The 17,439-nt window shown below is 44.2% G+C and overlaps 2 protein-coding genes across 3 annotated transcripts in view; both read right to left on the bottom strand.

Annotated features, from left to right (window-relative positions):
* Positions 1-1,448: 1,448 nt before the first annotated feature.
* On the bottom strand, positions 1,449-13,760 carry CLNS1A (chloride nucleotide-sensitive channel 1A). 2 transcript variants are annotated; one of them, XM_068930669.1, is made up of 7 exons: positions 13,543-13,760; positions 11,075-11,211; positions 8,473-8,583; positions 7,062-7,172; positions 6,400-6,573; positions 4,708-4,792; positions 1,449-2,065 (listed from the first exon to the last, which is right to left on the bottom strand). In XM_068930669.1, the coding sequence occupies exons 1-6, from the start codon at positions 13,659-13,661 to the stop codon at positions 4,725-4,727; spliced, it is 720 nt and encodes a 239-aa protein (XP_068786770.1). In that variant the 5' UTR covers positions 13,662-13,760; the 3' UTR covers positions 1,449-2,065; positions 4,708-4,724. The 2 variants fall into 2 exon arrangements, with proteins under 2 accessions (XP_068786770.1, XP_068786771.1); XM_068930670.1 differs by having other exon boundaries at positions 8,473-8,580; positions 13,543-13,745.
* A 994-nt stretch (positions 13,761-14,754) lies between these two features.
* Positions 14,755-17,439, bottom strand: part of RSF1 (remodeling and spacing factor 1) — a 67,914-nt gene continuing 65,229 nt past the window's right edge. The window contains exon 15 of the mRNA XM_068930667.1: positions 14,755-14,854. Coding sequence (XP_068786768.1) covers positions 14,814-14,854 — 41 coding nt within the window. The 3' untranslated portion in view covers positions 14,755-14,813. The remainder of the gene's footprint in view (positions 14,855-17,439) is intronic.

The raw sequence follows: 17,439 nt of genomic DNA, 5'->3' as shown, positions 1-17,439 counted from the left end.
ACTGCAAGTAAAGGCCACATGGTACCTCCTTTTTAACTCAGTCCCAGAAAGATTTAATTCAAGAGCCAGATGGATGTTGGTTTAAGTCTTAGTCGAACATTTCTCTTCTCTCCAGCTCCGATAAACAGCTTTCCGGCTTCATTGCTTTAGACCATTTAACTCATTTCTGGGAGGCTCAGCAAAGAAACAAGTGAGTAAGAGAAAGGCCATTTACTACAGTTAATTTTACAGAACTTTTTAATCTTTCTTTCAGGTCAAAGCAGAACACTAGTAAGACAGTAACTAGTGTTTCTGCAGCTTCTGCCTATCTTGCATGCTTCTGTCACCAAAAGGACCAAGTACACCAACTTGTCTGTAACAGTCAGTAAATGCTGTTGACTTTCAAGTTCCACTAGTACACACTGGTTCTACAAAATCAAGACTGTTGATATTTTTTTCCCCCAGCCATCATTCATTATGTAGACTCCTGTAGTCTATGGCACTGAGTTACTCCTTGACAAGAGTTTAAAGTATTTTATTCGTTCATTGCTGTAATATACTGGAAAGCATTATCATTTGCACAACATTTTTATATAAAAGACTGGGAGTAGCTGTAGAAAAAGGGAAACCTGACCAAATTTTTATTGTTGGTGTAACAGAAATCTGCCGCCATCATCCATGTTTTTCCAGTCTGCACAGAGGCCATGCAACACAGAGGAATTTAACATTCATAATTCCCAAGTATTAGCTTATGTTCTTTTGCATATTGTTTATGGTAGACAGCGATGAGCTCTGACTTTCAAAGCTGACTAAAAGCTTCTTGTACGATGTCTCGTTGCATAATATGCCAAATAATTTATTCAGCAATGTCAGTAGTTTACAATACTGTTAAATCATCACTAATTTGGCTGACACATTTCTAGTGAATACTAAAGAGCAGCTATAATTAGTATATGCCACATACCTCAAAACCAAGCCATATCCCAAAGTGCTAGGCAGAACAGAACCGCTCAATACTGTTCCAAGACCGTAGGACTGTTGAAAACCGTTCACATCCCAGCATAATCATATTGGAAAACTTTGACAAGTCAACTTCAGAGCCAATGAAAGTGGACGTTTAATATCAGACATTCATTTGAATATTCAGGAAAATTTCAAATTTGCTACTGTTGCCCCATGGCGAAAACATCAGCAAGCACACAGGGACTTGAAACAAGTAAAAGGCAGCTCCAGAGGGACTAAGCTCTCCCAGCTGCCCACCTTTGAGCTATGTCACAGTAAGACTAATTTTGTCTTACAGAGGCACTGTCCAAATATTCTGCCTTTTTACTCTCACATCTAGTTAAATTTGTCTATAAAGAAAGTCCAGCAAAGCCACTTTCATCAAAGAGAGCGCTCAAAGGAGGTCTGCTCAGAGTTCCCAGCGGCCAGCAGCTTGCTGAAGTAAATGACTGAGCACTGCAACAGAGTTGGATTGTGAGATACAAAAATCTTAGTTTATTTAACAGTGTTGTTAACATTTAATACAAAGACACAAAGCATTCTCATATTCAGGACTTTACGGATTTTATTCCATCTTCTCTACCACCCAAACTCTGTTCCCGAAGAAGTGACAGGGAATAGCACTGAACAGATAGTCAGTTACTTGAGGGGCTTTAAATTTAGCTTTGCTTTTAATCCTTGGCCAACCTTATTTCCTTTTAAGGAAGCTTTGTAACATTCCTATTCCTGTTCTGCTCCATTGACTCAATGAACAGGTACAAAAATATGGAAAATTCTAGGACAATCTAGAATTCTGTTCTACTTTCAATTTTATTTCTGAAGTCCTAGGATTCCTAAAAAGGCTTCTTTGAAACGAGCTGTGATTAGCCCCATTCAAGTGTTAGATGCAAGAGGTTTTATTGTGTTTTTTTTTTTTCTTTAATAAACTCATAGTGGTCACAAACGTCAAACCCTGTTTTTAAACATCTATAAAAGCATTTATAGACCTAGATGTCTAAGCTTAGGCCATTAAAAGGTTAACTCCCGATAGTCACTGCAATGTCTTCAGTTTTACGGCTTATTCTGGAAGTGCCACAAGAAGAATCTGAAAGATACAAGACACCAGGTTTACATAACTGGCATTAAAGCAAAATTTATTAATCTTTACAAAGTAGCAGCTATCTGTTGTTCATAGTCACAGGGGACAACAGTTTACTTTAAACTCACTAGGGAGTTAATTTTCAGAAGTTTGAGCACCTTTGCTTTTGACAGCAGATCTGAATTTAGGTCAGCTAAGGACAGCCTGCATCTACAAACAACAGTTGTACGCCTGCGCCCTGGAAGACCCTATCACACCCCCACACCCGTGGACACACCAGTTAGTTCAAAACAATTACTGGAACCACGTGATGCGATAGACAAAACACCGCTTATCACAAGACTAATAGAAATGTCACATGTCAACTCTCAGCAAGTCTTCCAGGAGCTTCATCAAGCAACTGTCACATCTCATTTGGGTAATGAGCAGTAACGTGCAACATGAGCATCTCGTGTGGGAGTCGCTTTAGAGGCGGAGCAGCACATTGCTCTCCAAAGGATCGCCACCAAAATGTTCTTGCAAACTCTGCTTCTTGCAGTTCAGGAAGTTAAAAGGACTGAGCTGCTCCCCAGAGTCCCGAGATCACCGTATCTTCCCTCTCTGCCCTCCTCTCAGAGCGTAGACCCAAGCCACCTTCACCCTTGTTAGCATGATTAGAACAGACCTCGAAGAGCTGTCCTTCTCATGCTGCATCTTCAATTGTTTATCCTAGATTTCTGAACTTACTTAAATTACATCCACACAATGAAGCTGGTGGTTCCCTGAAAAAGGCCTCTCCCACCCACAGCTCTTGACCACATCATCCTAACCCTTGACACTGCACATGCAGGTCGCTTTATCCACCTTGACAGGGATCAGCTCCTTAGCTGTGATCAGCAACAGCTTAGAGCCAGGCAAAGAATACCCTCCCTATCTAATCAACTCGTGCAGCATTAACTTCTCACAACCACCTGCTGCACCGTGTAAAGCATGGAATAAGGAGTAAGAAAAATTCCACTGATTTTCTAGCAAAGCAGGTAGTACACTATCAGCACCACTTCCACCAGCATTTTCAGATTCCGCAGAGCTCTGCTACTCTCCTTAATCCTTATGGTTATGGGGCAAGAAGCATTCAAACTTGAATTTTCAACAGATGAATTTTTTTTTTAAAGCATGGGCAGAAATCATCTCAGAGACGGAGCTGTCAGAGCCAAGCTTTCTGTTCGCTAACTAAAAGTCACCCCTTTAGAGCTGAAGAGTTTCCCTTGTATTTTATAGTGCATCAGTTATCAAACGAGGTAACTGTCAAGTGGCAGGGCAACTACTGTCTTGACTTTATTTGGAACAGCTCGTGTCCATACCACCAAGTCTTGCAACAGGGAGGGAGCACCACTGAAAGTTTACAGCTGTGAAGAGTGACCGAAAAAAGTTTTGAGTTCTCACACCAAAGAATAAATACAAACTCAGGACCAATGACAGCTGTTCAGATTTATTAGCAAACACAGGGATATTCAGAGACTTTCCGAACCCCAGCAGTATTGAGGGCAGAAAAAAAAAAAAAAAAAAAGGGCAGTGGAGAAAAAGGAAAGCAGATATGCACCACCTCCCCCTAACAGCCCTTCTTGGTGACTGCAGCCTCTTTCTCAGCGACATTACAATCTCAAAGCAACTACTTCCGATCCACTTCGGCTGATTTTCTTCAGCCTCTTTCTCCTTCCTATCTGTGTCCTCTCTTCCTTCACCCCTTCCCTTTTTTCCTCCCACAGCCTTTCTGCTGTCTCCCCCAAACTTTTGCTCCAGTGTTTAAAGTGGGATAGTTCTGTGCTCACTCGTTAAGGCAAGAGCTGGTATTCTCACTTCTGAGTGAGCCAAGAGAACGGGAGCAGCGAGGAATGCATGTAAACTGCTACCGCTAGTGGACGCTGCTCAAGCAGGGTTGAAATTAGAGCTCCACGGGGCCTGTAGGTCTCCATGAAAGCAGTCCCACAATTAGCTGTTCTTCGTCTCCCACCCAGCACTGACTAGGAAACACTGGCACATCTTGTAATGCTGCTGACGGTGGAAAAGCGGTAAAGGCAATGGCAGGCAAGAGGGCACGCTGGCACAACTGTGTAAACAGGAAGTTTTCTGCAAGTCGTTAACTTTTAACAACAACCCCATCCGAGGAGCTTGGAAACTTTACCAGGAACCAAGGACTAATACCTGCTCCGCTTACAGTGAAAGAGAGGGACTTGGGATGCTGTGAAGTTTTCTGCCCCCTTGAAAGGCCTGGGAAATCTTGCACACTAAGGGCGAAATAATGGATACTAAGGACAGTAACTTCCCAGCAACGCCTCCAGTATTCACACATCAGCATCTAAGAACCCTTCTGAGATCAGACGATTCTTAATCCACTAAATCTACTGAAAGGTTGATCTGTCTTCCAGACAAGCATGTACGTGCAGGTTACCCAAACAGGGTGACAGTTCAAGCTGGTAAGTCACTCTGGACAGCTACATAACCGTTCACGGAACAATACAACTATCTTTTCCTTGTCTAAATCACCATCATCCTTATATCTCAAGATACCTCCTTTAGGCAATCTGGGATAATTTACATTAAACAAATTAGAGAGAAAGAAGGCTCTGCACGACTGAAAAGCATCGTTGTCTGAAGAGAGAAGAACTTACAGCAGCTTACGTCCTCCTCAGTGATCGACTTCTGCATCTTCAAACTGCCCTGCAACTGCTGGTGCTATGTCCACCTCCATCCCATCTGGAAAAAATAAAAATAAAAATAAAATTGCCAGTGCTACCAGTGCTATACAATACTGCGGCGCTCCTAAACGGATGGGATTATCACATAAAAGAGAGCGAGTGCCCTCTGCTGGTGAGAAATTACCCAAGCAGAAAATACCTTTGCTGAACTTCTTAAGTGCCCTAAGAGAACACTGATGTGCTCTTCAAGTTGCAGATTTGTTCCAACTGTATTCATTAGTCACTTAAAGATAAGATGTTGCCTCTTCCTACAAACCTTGTCTCACGCTATCCTATTAAAAGATTTAAATACTAGATTTTAAATACTTGATTTTTTAATTTAAGATTTTGTGCAACTAATGGCATGAGTGATTTATGGCTTCAGTTGACTCAAAGAGAAACAGAACAGTGGCTCCGAAACCACTCCCAGAAATCATCAAGTTGGGAAAAAAGTTTGAGCCCCCTCAGCTACAATGACAAAAAATAACAGGAATTCTGAAACGGAGAGCAGCCCCTCTGGATACTAATAGGCTTAGCAAATCAGCAAGCAGGAGCACAGAAAATAAGATGAGAAAGGCTAATAAAATGGCTGAAAATGACCCAAGACATGTGATACACTCACTATTTAATTTATTTTAAAAATGCGGGCATTCGAAACCAGATGAAAACTTTCAAATGCAGGACATTCCACAAATGTAAGTATATAATATGAAGGCGTCTTTAGATGATATAACGTAATTGACAAAGTTGGGGAGCAAAGAGAACCTATAAACGAGTGACTAAAGCAATTAAAGATTAAAAAAGAAATCATTCAAATGCATCAGTAATGCATTAATTTTACTATGATGACTATTCTAGGCAAGCTGATAGTTAGAAACCCACAAGAGCTATTTCATTTTCCAGCAATAATCCTTTAAAAACATGAGGCCACAGTAAAACACTGAGTTTCATATCATAAGAGGAAACAATATCACTGAACTACTTTTGTCCTTCTCCCAGAGAAGGCATTGCTCAGGTGAAACAGCATGCAAAAAGGACAAAATCTGAGAGCTTTTTCCATCCAAAAGAAATCTAACTCCTTAAATACAGGTTTAAACAACTAATAGTATTCAGAGACTAAGACGTTCAGAAGGCCAACTTTTAAAAAGAGTAGATTTTTTTTATTTGTTCCAGTATGTTTCCAAGACTATGAACTCACACTGCTTTTAAACAGAATTATTAGCCTACACTATAGGATGCTTTAAAAAAGCAAACAAACAAAACCACTGTTGCCTATTTAGAATGGGAAATTGCTTCCTAAGCCCAGTGTAGAGCGACAAGTTTCATTTTTCTGATCCTAAGTCAACTTCACCCTACTATTTCCTACTATTTAGGAAACTGTATCAATGCAAATCAGGACTTGTTAACTTCTTAAATCCATGACCTGCAGCAACATGCTGCCTATAGGGCCACAGACCTTTTTATATCCTGTGGCTGTGAACAAAGATAAAACTTGCCACTGACGCACGCAGCATGATATGATATTATCCATAGCATGATACTGGCTCAGTGCCGGTACTTATGGACTAGACAGATTGGAAAACCACTGCATAATATATTCTACAGAAGGCAAAAAGCATGTCTTACCTTCAAACTCCCTTACTGAGTCTTCTGTTCGCACTCCAGCCATATTGTACTGACTGCTCACAGACTGGGCTAACATACCCTCTAATCTCTCCAAAGTGGCCTGACCTTCTGCAGTTAAATGTGACAATCCTTCTTCGTAAGTGTAAAAGCTCGGGATGTCACCTTGTCCTAGTTCTGCAAAAGCAAGTTTATGTTCGTCACATATACACTTAGGAGCCTGGATCGAGCAAGGGTGGGGGGAACGTGACAACAATTAAATAAATGACGCTGAGATCAGCGCGCACACAGCTACTGAGAAAGGTTATAAAGCTGCTTATGTCAACAACATAATACAGTAGTTACATGAATAGACCAAGCCATAGCATGGGCACTGAGCTTGTAAAAACACGTCCTCTGGGAACAAGAGAGATACTAATGTCTCGGGGCTTTTGAAAATGAGAACAATAGAATTTGCCATGTTTAAATGACAAGTTTTATGGCAAAAAAGCAGTGTGAAATGCAGAAATGAGCAGAAAGGAAGCTTAGGCGAGATCAGTAACAAACAAGGAACTTCTTAACATACAAGCATACATACAATACAGACAGAATCATTCTCATGACAAGAACTACAAGAGAAGTTCCAGGTGCTGATAGCTATTTGAAAAGAAACAAGTATTACTAACCATGTGCCTCAACATCATACTCTTCCCCTTCGTAATCATTGTCTGAATCTTCATCTTCTGGATCTGGGTGCAGAGCTTGGCACTCACACATCGCTGAAAACATGGCTTCCACTGTACAAACACAACAGAATTATCTTCTCAGCAAGCGGCCAAAGACGATGCTAACAGTTAACTTGCAACGCTTTAGTCAGCTGGCACGAACCACAAGAGTTGTTTGTGTGTTGTTTAAGGTAGGTATTCCTCAGCCGGGAGGCCAGTAACCTGCAGCACTACCTACCAGCTGAGACCAGAGGTGGACTCTGAGAAACCACATTTCTGCAGCCGGGCTCCTATCTCACCTGGAAAATAGCAACTTACAGCTGGGATGTTGTTAGGAGCAACTTTCATCCTATCTTAATGGCTTTGCCGTGGGTCCAAAAAAAATCAAGAAACAAGTGCTACTTTCACCTTAGGGCCTAGGAAGCTTCAAGGTTAGGAAGCTTAAGAAAATAGCTAGTGATTTATAACTGGCACACCCTGGTCACGCATGGATATGACCAGATACTGAGGATCTGCCTTGAAAACACACGGCTGCTAGAAGCAGCATTTCCTGAAATACACTAGGACAGCCAGGAGTTGCAGAGATGGAGAGAAAAGCCTGCCTTGTTTCTCCATCAATACCCTGTAACAAAAAGCAAGAACTCTGGGACTGAGAGGTCAGAGAGAATGGAACATTCCTTTACCCAAACAGCCACAGAATTCTTATTTGCTAACATGACCCAACAAGCCAGCAGCCATGCTAAAACCAGATCAGGTTTCCTAGATCCATTCGGGTGCTTTCTCCTTTGAACAGTGCTTTTTTTGCTATTTTGCTGATGATGAAAGTGGATTGTCCATAGACAGCCCTATCTCAATCTGTGTTTTTTTCACTACAGGATTCCTTGTGGCATCTAATACAGAAGATTCTTAGTACTTAGATCTAACAATACGCTCCGTAACAGTTTGGATATGGCTGCTTTCCAGTGGTACAACATCTGGATGTTGGCATGTTCCTAATGAAATTATCACTGACTCAAATATCACTGAATTTGTACTTTAAACATCTTTATGTTTACCATCTAAGTTCTCCACAAATTTAGATACATTACATTACCTGTGTCATGTATTTATACTTAAAATTTTCTTTAGACAGCACTGAAATTTTCGTGGAGCGGCTGTTCCAACATATTTCAACTTAAATCAAGATAAAATTATTTTCTTTGTTCTTCTCAGCAGACAGAAATCCAGTAATTGGCCAAGGACACTAAGGTTCATATCATTTACATCTCTGCATCTGAGCGTCTTCCATATAGAACGAGGAATATTAACACTTCAGTCAAGCACTGAGCTTTTATTTGGGAAAAGCTATAATACGAGCTCCCTTTTCACTTACAGGCTGATTTGTCACTAGGTACAAATCTGAATTCTGCAATTGGTTCAATATCATCGTCACTGTCTTCCTCCTCCTCCCCTTCAGCCATGGGTGCTTCTTTTGCATCTTCTTCTTTAGGGAATAGAAAGATTTAAAATAAACATGTTTATTTTGTCAAAAAAAAAAAATCATTTATCTATCTTTTCAGGAACATATATATAACCAGTCAGAAACCTGCACAAAACCTGTGAGCATTCTGTAACCTGGCTTAAGTTCCATAAACACAGATAAAACACAGGAAGGCCTTTATCTATTGCACCACTTTTAAGCACGTTGTGTTATCTTGGAGCACTGCAGCCCTCTAATCCTTTTTCCCAGGTTACGTTTGAGGTCGAGAAAAGCCCAAACAAACCAGCTCTCCCCAACACTGCGATCAGCACCCTTCCACGCTCTGTGCACTGTGTGCACCCTCCCTGACCGTGCTCACAGCGCACACAAAGCTTTAGGGATCTCGGTTGCTATAACACTCACTATTCGCGTACATCAGGAAAACTGCTAGATTCTTGTTAAAGATAGCTGGGCTCGAAACAGTGTAATTCGTGATCATCATCACTTACCTGCCTGGTGATAAAAATAATTTATTTTAAACACCGGTAAGTTTCATGGATCCTTAACACTGCTGTCATGAAATCAACTGACTTCCAGGTTGCCCTTCACAGAGGTCTGTGACATTTACTGAAGATCTACACTCAAGTTTTTTTTTTTTTTCCCTAGCCAGGGAGCAAGATGGTAGAGGTGGAAAGTACATCTCAGAGCCAAAGACAACTGTGAGCAGAGAAGTACTTCCCGACTTCTGTGAGTTACATACTGGAATAACTAAGCAATAATGAGACATTTGCTTTTCTGTAAACACAAAAACACACAGAAGATGGCTATGATTCATCACTCTGTGGCTGGGGACGCTGAGCTGACAGCTTTGAAAGCACATAATTGACTTTCACCAGAAAAATAGAAATACAGTAAAGCTATTCCACAGAGAGTGGCTTTGAGCACATACAAAACTGGGCAACAGCACCAAGGACATTAAAAAGCCAAGAAGCTGCCAGCCAGCTGCCTCCAAAAATAAAACGTCCCAGGAAGTTACCCAATCCTTGCCCGACAGACATCAGTAGGCACAGCTTGCTACTGCTAAGTCCAGCTCTGTCTTCAATAAAGTCAACCTCTGAGTGCCTTTCTTCACAAAAATAGAACAAAAAAAAGGGAGGGGGGGGGAACAAGGATAAGGCTTACACACACATATACACACACAGCACAATAACAACTTTCAGAGGGTGAACAAAATGTACCCTACCCAACTAGGAAATCAAGACTCCTGCAGCCACAGAATTTGTGAGCTCTGGATTTAATATTATTCAACAGACAAACACACTATGACAGGCCAGGGTTAGATCTGAAAACTAAATGTTCACGTTTCCCTAGCTGTAGAAGATTTACTGTAGCCAGAACTTACACCAAAAATCAGTCCATTAAGGATTCATAGACAAGAGAGAGAAATCTATCACAGGAAGCGTTTCATATTTTCAAATAGTAGTATCAAAATGAATTAAAAGCAGCAGAGAACAGCCTGTCTCAGACTAGACTCAACTAACTTCAGAATTAATTTAAGAAAAGTAAGGAAAAAGAACGAAGAGATGTACATATATGTGTTTTGGTATTATCTGCAATAACAGACTGTCAGGGAATATTAGTAATATATGACAGAGAAACAAATAATGAGAAGCGTTAATAGACTGAAAATGTCTCTGCCTCCCCAGAGTCTTGTCAATAGTTTAAGCATATACACTATCTAAGCCAAAATTAAATGCAAGATTTTAACCTTTAACTACAATGACTAATAGGTGCTAGGAAGAAAGGATATCTGTTAAGACTTAACACTCACTACTCCTTAGTTAAGATGATACAATTTATGACACAATCAAATTAAAAAGGTCTTCCAAAAGAAAAAAAATGTTGATACATCAAAACCAAAATACCCTTCAAGTGAACAATGAAATAAAAAGTTTTCTTTCCCTAGGTCATGAAGAAACAAGCTTGGTTAGAAGGTTAAATTTTGTGGGAAATTTTTAAAGAATTGTTATGCCTGGTTAACATGAGCTACTATCATATATATTTTTTTAAATAAGCTGTAGGAAAAATTAGAATGAAAGCTTCCAGGTTAACATGAAGCACCAGGCACAAAACCTGAAGAAGGTTGCAATAGTAACAGAAATTCAGTAAAGCAAGAACGATATGTAAGCCCTGGGATCACAGGCAGGCAGCAGGTGAATAAAATTGTTTAAAGTAAGTACAAGGGAGGAGAGAGTTGAAGTTCAGTGGCTCCAGCAGCACATAATCTCATGCTGCAATGCAGAACAGCACAGAAGGGACTATAAGCCAGGGCAAAGCTATTCTTCTAAAATAATCCTCCTTCAGCGAAATGAAAAAGAGAAACCACAAGATACCATTTAAAGGAACCATATACTTTTCAAATGCACAGTTTACTCCCTTTCATAACTGACAGTTTGAGGAAGAAATCCTGCCATTCAGGACAGCATAAAAACAGTAAGCAACATTTGGGGCATACCTTCAAATTTAGCATTCACCATGACATACAAATGTTCCCACGGGTAGGCATTTAGGTCCCTGGAGACAGCATGTAAACTGATGGTGGGATAATCCAAGGAGAACCCAAGTCCAGAGTTATCCAGCCAAGACAGGCGACTAAAAAAGGGGAAGAGAGAGACCAGTTAGAGACTCACAAAGGAATCCAAGGCACCTGGCTCACACCTTTAGAAAAGCAAATCAACCCAAACAAAAAGAGTAATTCCTCAAAAGGCGGACAAGGCACTTACCCCGGACAAGGCACTTACCCCGTTTGCCCCGTTCTCTACTGATGTGTGATCCTGGAACTGTCTTAACAGCACCTTGCAACAGCATAGCTTATATTTAAAGGTAAGAGAACCCTTTTCATAAGAAACATGAATCTGAGCACCCTAAACAAACTTCAGCTTTATTACATTTGCAATAAAGACTGAGTTTTTTCTCCCTACCTCTTCAGTTTCTATACCCTGTAGATGATATATCACCACAAGGATAACTGCACAGGTTCCAGTGTATAATTTATAACTCAAACCATCAAATATTCCATGTTTTTTCAAGACCAAGTGTACACTAGGGAAGGAAGATCACCATCACAACTTCTTGAGAACAACTCTGATGTGAGTACTGCCTCTACAAACGAGCGGCATGTGGGAAAACAACTAGTTTTGTGATCAGCAAAACCAACAAAGTTGTGGTTTTATCTCATGCCTTATATACTCTAACCTCTGATTCCCCACGTTTTCACTCTCACCGCAACTTGAGACAGCACAAGTTGGGCCCAGCTCAGAGCTACGCAGCTGCCAGTGGGCTGCTACCTCTTTCATATCAGAAAAATCACCGTACTTCAAGCAGCTGACAAACCAAAGAAATAGTTTTGGGTGGTCTGTGACCAGTGAGGTCACATGCCTCACAGAAATACCAAGCGGCAGAAGCTGAGACCTCTGCCGCTCGTGACAGTCGACAGGCTGTTCAACTCTTTTGGCTGGGGGATGAAAACGGGAACGGTCACAGAAGATTCCTCGCCTCAGGAAATCAGGCTAAGAACAAGAGCTAACGAAGTGGGAGCGAGGAACTTCTTTCCTAACCTGGATCGGCCAGTCCTCAGTGTTTACAGTTGTTACCGCAGAGTCAGTACTTGGATCCAAAGCCTCACTGTGCTCCCACAGGATGGGACTCCCGCATACGATGGCTCTTTCTATTCTCTACCAGAGAGAGAGACTCTGGTAGAAGCTTTGTAGCATACTAGCAATGTTCTGGGAGAAAGCTGGCAGGCTCGTGTGAGCCTCATACAACAAATCCATTGAAAGCAAGACACAAGGAAACTCAGCGTTATACATATGGAAAGCATACCCGTGTGAACACAAGCCCTTGTATCTGCAACCAAACAACTAAACAAAGCGGTGTTTGAAAGCCCAGTCAGCTTCTGCTACAAGAGGAATACGACACATGAGTGCTGGCTCAGGTGGTTCTCACACATAATATCACCAATTTTAAGAAAGTTTCAGGATCTAGATGTTTTAGAAGGCAATACATTCCTCAGTGAGTATTTTAGATCATCTGATTCTTCTAAAGACACTTTTCCATTACAAAGAAGCATATTGAGAGGGCTTTTCCCCGATTAAAAAATAATACATTGCCTTAAACAACAAACCGCCCTCTGTAACCGTACGCCGCAAGGAGAACATAAAAGAAACTATAAAGAGCGTATATATAACATCTGTTCTTCTGGAACAACCTAACTGACTTCTGCCAAGTACAAACGCACAACATCCACGTGAATGACGCGACGGATTTCACAGAAGCGCGGAAACCGCGAGCGGAGCAGAGAACCCACGGCCGCGACCACCGCCTCTGCCCGCGGAGGAGAGGTGCCACGTCCGCAGACCAGACCCCGCCCCGCACAGCAGGCCCCTCAGGGGAGACCCCCACACAGAGCTCCCCCCACCAGGGTAGACCCCCCTCCCCACGGTCCCCCCAACCAGTCCCCTCAGGGGAGACCCCCACACAGAGCTCCCCCCACCAGGGTAGACCCCCCCCCCACAGTCCCCCCACCCAGTCCCCTCAGGAGAGACCCCCACACAGAGCTCCCCCCCCTCAGGGCAGCCCCCCCCCACGGTCCCCCCAACCAGTCCCCTCAGGAGAGACCCCCCCACAGAGCTCCCCCCACCAGGGTAGACCCCCCCCCCACGGTCTCCCCCTCCCAGGCCCCTCAGGGGAGGTCCCCCCACAGAGCTCCCCCCCCGGGGTAGACCCCCCCCACTCCCCTCAGGGGAGACCCCCACATAGAGCTTCCCCTCCCCCAGAGGGGACCCCCTCCCACGGTCTCCCCCCCCACAGGCCCCTCAAAGGAGACCCCCCCCCCACACACAGACCCCCTTCGGCCTGAGAGGAGGAGGAGAAAGACCGTTACCCCTCGCCCCACCCGGCCCGCCGACGGCTTCCTCCCCGCACCTCTCGGCGATGTACAGAGTGCCGGCGCCCAGGCCGCGCCCCGCCAGCACCGCCTCCGTGTCGGGCTGCTGATGGCGGACGCCCTCGGCCGGCGGCGGGAACCGCTTCAGGAAACTCATGGCACCGCGCGGCCGGGCCGGGCCTGGGCCTGGGCCGCCGCCTGCGCCGCCGCCGCCGCCTCCTCCCCGCCCGCACGGCCACCCGGAAGCAGAACGCGCCGCTCCGCCCCCGCGGGGAGAGGAGGGAGGGAGCAGCGAGACGAACGCACGCCAGCCGCTCTAGGCACCGCTCTATGGCAGGGGAGGCCGTGTGAGGGGGTCACGTGGCCTCGGCGCCGCAGCCGCCGCCATGTTGCAGACGGCGTCGCCGAGCTGCGAGCGGAAAAACAGGGGTTGTGGGGCGGGGGGGGGAATCAGTAATCGGCGCTTTTGGCGCTGCCCTCCTCTGCTGCCGCTGTACAGTAGAATAAGTGAGGGGTGAGGGGAAAGGTGGGGGCACAGAAACAGCGGGATCCGCCCCTTCGGGGTCGCTCAGCGGCGCCTCTCTCCACGGCGCGGATCCCCCCCCCTCCTCTGCCCCTCCGCGCAGCAAAGCAGGGGGTCTCACCCCAAAAACACCCGCCCTGAGGCCCAGCCTGTAGCCGAGCAGCATCCACGTCCCGCAGATCCTTGAGTTAAAACTCCCCGTGGCGGAGCAGACGCGAGCGGAGGGGAGCGCCAAAGCGACGGCCGGGCCGGGCCGGCGTCCGTGAAGGGCAGCGGCACCCCGCTTCGGGCCTGGAGACCCTGTTTCCCCTCAAAAGGGGGAAATAAAACGCCGCCGGGATCGGGAGCTGGGTCCCGCTGGGGGATCTCTGCGGTGCGTCACCCCCGGGCGAGCAGCTGGTGGTCTCTGGTTGAAGGCCGGGATTACACCTCTACAGGGTGATGGAATAAATCACCGCGTTCAGGCTGCACCAGTGAAAACGTCCCTGTCGGAAGACTCTCCCGGTGGCTCTCTCGGTGAGGCAGCACCACGGCAATCTTCTCTCCGACCGGACAAACCTTTTGAGGTTGACCAGTGCTTCCACGTTAGCGGGGCAACAGCAGACTCACGAAGCGCCTGTGCAGCTGGCTAGCTTGCTGTCATGGTTTTCCATCTTCTCTTTCAGCAGCTTCAATTCACTTCTAAGGAGTTGATTTACCTACCTCTTGGCAAGCTCAGGTTCTTACGCACAGGAGCAGATTGTTAACAGCATTAGCTCTTCCAATTTTTCCTTCTCTGGACTTTTCTTATTCTAGTCTTGGGTGGCCAAGGGCCAAAGAAAGGCATTCTGGAAAAAGAAAATGTGTGAAGAAACAAAGGGAACCAGAACATACATAATTCTTCTAGGCTGAGCTTTTTAAAATGTTTTGATCAGCCCATCCTATCCATTCCGGATTCCAATTATGCAACAATTATTATTCATGCAAATAACCACCGTGACAGAAAGCAACTTCCACAATGAAGTGGTATTTAAACATTGTTAGGATAGCTCGAAACACTGACAGAAGCAATAAGAGATGAGGAAACAGAAGTTTCTCAGCCATCTTCGGGTTTGCCATGCCCAAACAGTACAGAAATGCCCGTCTGATGGTAAGGAAGTTCTACAATTCATCCACGAATACAGATCAGATTACAGCAACTGGCGGGATGAGGCGCAAATATATGAAAATGCCCGTTCATCACACGTAGAGGTTATAAAATCAACATTCCTGCTCGTTTCCACCCCCAGTGATCTGATATGCACTGCCCTCAGCACCCCTGTAGAGTGAGTGCTCACCCCCTGACTGGAAATTGTGTGACAACTCCATTAGATTATTTTAAATCAGAACAACTGAATGGTTAAAGCTGAATTAAGCCACTGCAGTGGATCAGTGTAGAGTTCATTCTTCCTTCTGCACATAAATGCTATTTTTCTTGTGTCACAAAATACACTTCTTTAAAGGAGAAAGGAGGAAGGATGGTTTGGACAAGGCAGGGCATTCGTTTTGAGGTCTGGGGCCTTAAGGGAGGAAAAGAAAGCCACATCTTCCTATTTTATAGATACTTCATACCCCAGTACCGAACAGTGACAAGTAAACATACCAACCTGTCCTTACCAAGATAAGCAGTGACATAGCGAAAGCTGGCTTTTTAATTCATTACTCCACTCTGGAGAGTTGAGTGAGCAAGCAGACATTTCCAGTTGTCCATAAATTCACAAGAGAAACAGAACAGAGCTTCTATTTGAAAGCTTTTTTTTTTTTTCTTCAGGATCAGGATCCCCAGCACTGGTGTCTACACATTAGATGTCCAACTGTGACTTAGCCTAGGCCGCATTTCGAGCCAGTGGAGAGAGGTAGGTACCTTCAAAGGGTGGTTAAAAGTCATCTGAGGGTGCCTGTCTCTCTCCACCGACGACACCGCACTGCGTCGAGTACAGTGGCCAGCTCAGGCTTAAGACATCTAGCGTAAGGTGACATGAATCACACCCAGAGCTCGTTAAAAATGCAAGTGTAAAATTTTGGCATTTAGGTTGGAGCACGAGGCTGGAGTTCACAGCAGTATCTCATCAGTACGGGAACAGGCAGCAGTTTGACCTCAGTTCACGTAACGCTGTCAGTGCCCGTTACCATAGTCACATGCCCCAAAGCCTACATTTTAGTGTTTCTCTACCGGCTTGTATACGGTGGCTTTTCAGGTCTCTGCCCAAATAAAGGAACCCAGGTCCTCTCTCATTAGTACTATGTGGAAATGTCATAGATGTATGCTTGAAAAGCCTAGCTGGGGACGCTCTTGGCCGCGAGTCGCACAAACAGTATGACCGATGCAAGCAAAAACTGGTAACAGGAAGATTTGCTCCCTAGGAGCAAGAATTCACAGTTGTAATTCAGCAGTTAGGCAACTCCGGCAGCAAGTGAAGTGGATGCTGCAGCGTTAAGACCAACACTGAGCCCTGCTCATGCTACTGGCTTTCAAGTGACGGCAACATCACTCTGCAATTATATATAAAAAGGATGTAGAAGAGGGAACCTACAAAGACAAATCATCACAAGTGCAAAAATAGGTCCTTCGGGTCTTCCTCACTGTCAGCTACAGCTGCTCAAAGGAAAAGCTCCGTCAGCTGAACTGTCATAACAAAAATCAACACAAAACAGTAGTTGCTCGTTCCTAGGCCGGGCAGTATCACTGGGAAAGGCTGGAATGAAATGCAGCAGCCGTTACTCAGCGCTTATTTTAAAAGTCAGGCAAAAAGATACCCCTCCAGGAGGTGCATGGGTGATGATCATTAAAAAGCAAACTTACTTCTTCAATACACATTATACTTTGTACGTCGAGTTATTTCAATTTTTTTTTTATTATGACAATTTACATGTCATATTTATATGAAAGAAATGACAGTAGATATTATAACAAAAACATTATGAAAGAAAAGTTACACAATTAGGCCTACAAGCTATAAAATGGCTTCAGGCCCAGCTTATACACAAAGAGATCTGACCAGACTGTAGTGAGAGACAACGCTGAACAATTCATTAACAAAAATATTGGCACCAGCCTTAACATTTTTTTTTTTACTTCATTTACAAGGAATACAGTATTTAAACAGTTGTGTACTGCAAATCTAAGAACATTAGCTGTTATTAAACTGCAGTTAACCCTTTGAGCACTGAGGCCACCATGACTTCCGTTTTAAAAAGTTTTTTAATGCATCATGTTTTACATGCACGTGATATTAGTTGTGGGGAAAAAGAGACAGTGAAAGCACCACCCAATTTCTGTGCAACAAGAATAACACTTCCAGTTTTTTCAACATATTTTCCCCCTTCCCACACACACAGTGTGTGTCCCTCGGTCCTTTCCCTTTGCTATCGTAGCAAGTCATGATTGAAAAGA

Source organism: Struthio camelus, chromosome 1 (assembly GCF_040807025.1).
Source record: "Struthio camelus isolate bStrCam1 chromosome 1, bStrCam1.hap1, whole genome shotgun sequence".
In the NCBI taxonomy this organism is placed as follows: Eukaryota; Metazoa; Chordata; class Aves; order Struthioniformes; family Struthionidae; genus Struthio; species Struthio camelus.
Note: the sequence above shows the minus strand (reverse complement) of the source record. Positions and strands in the feature narration are given on the sequence as shown.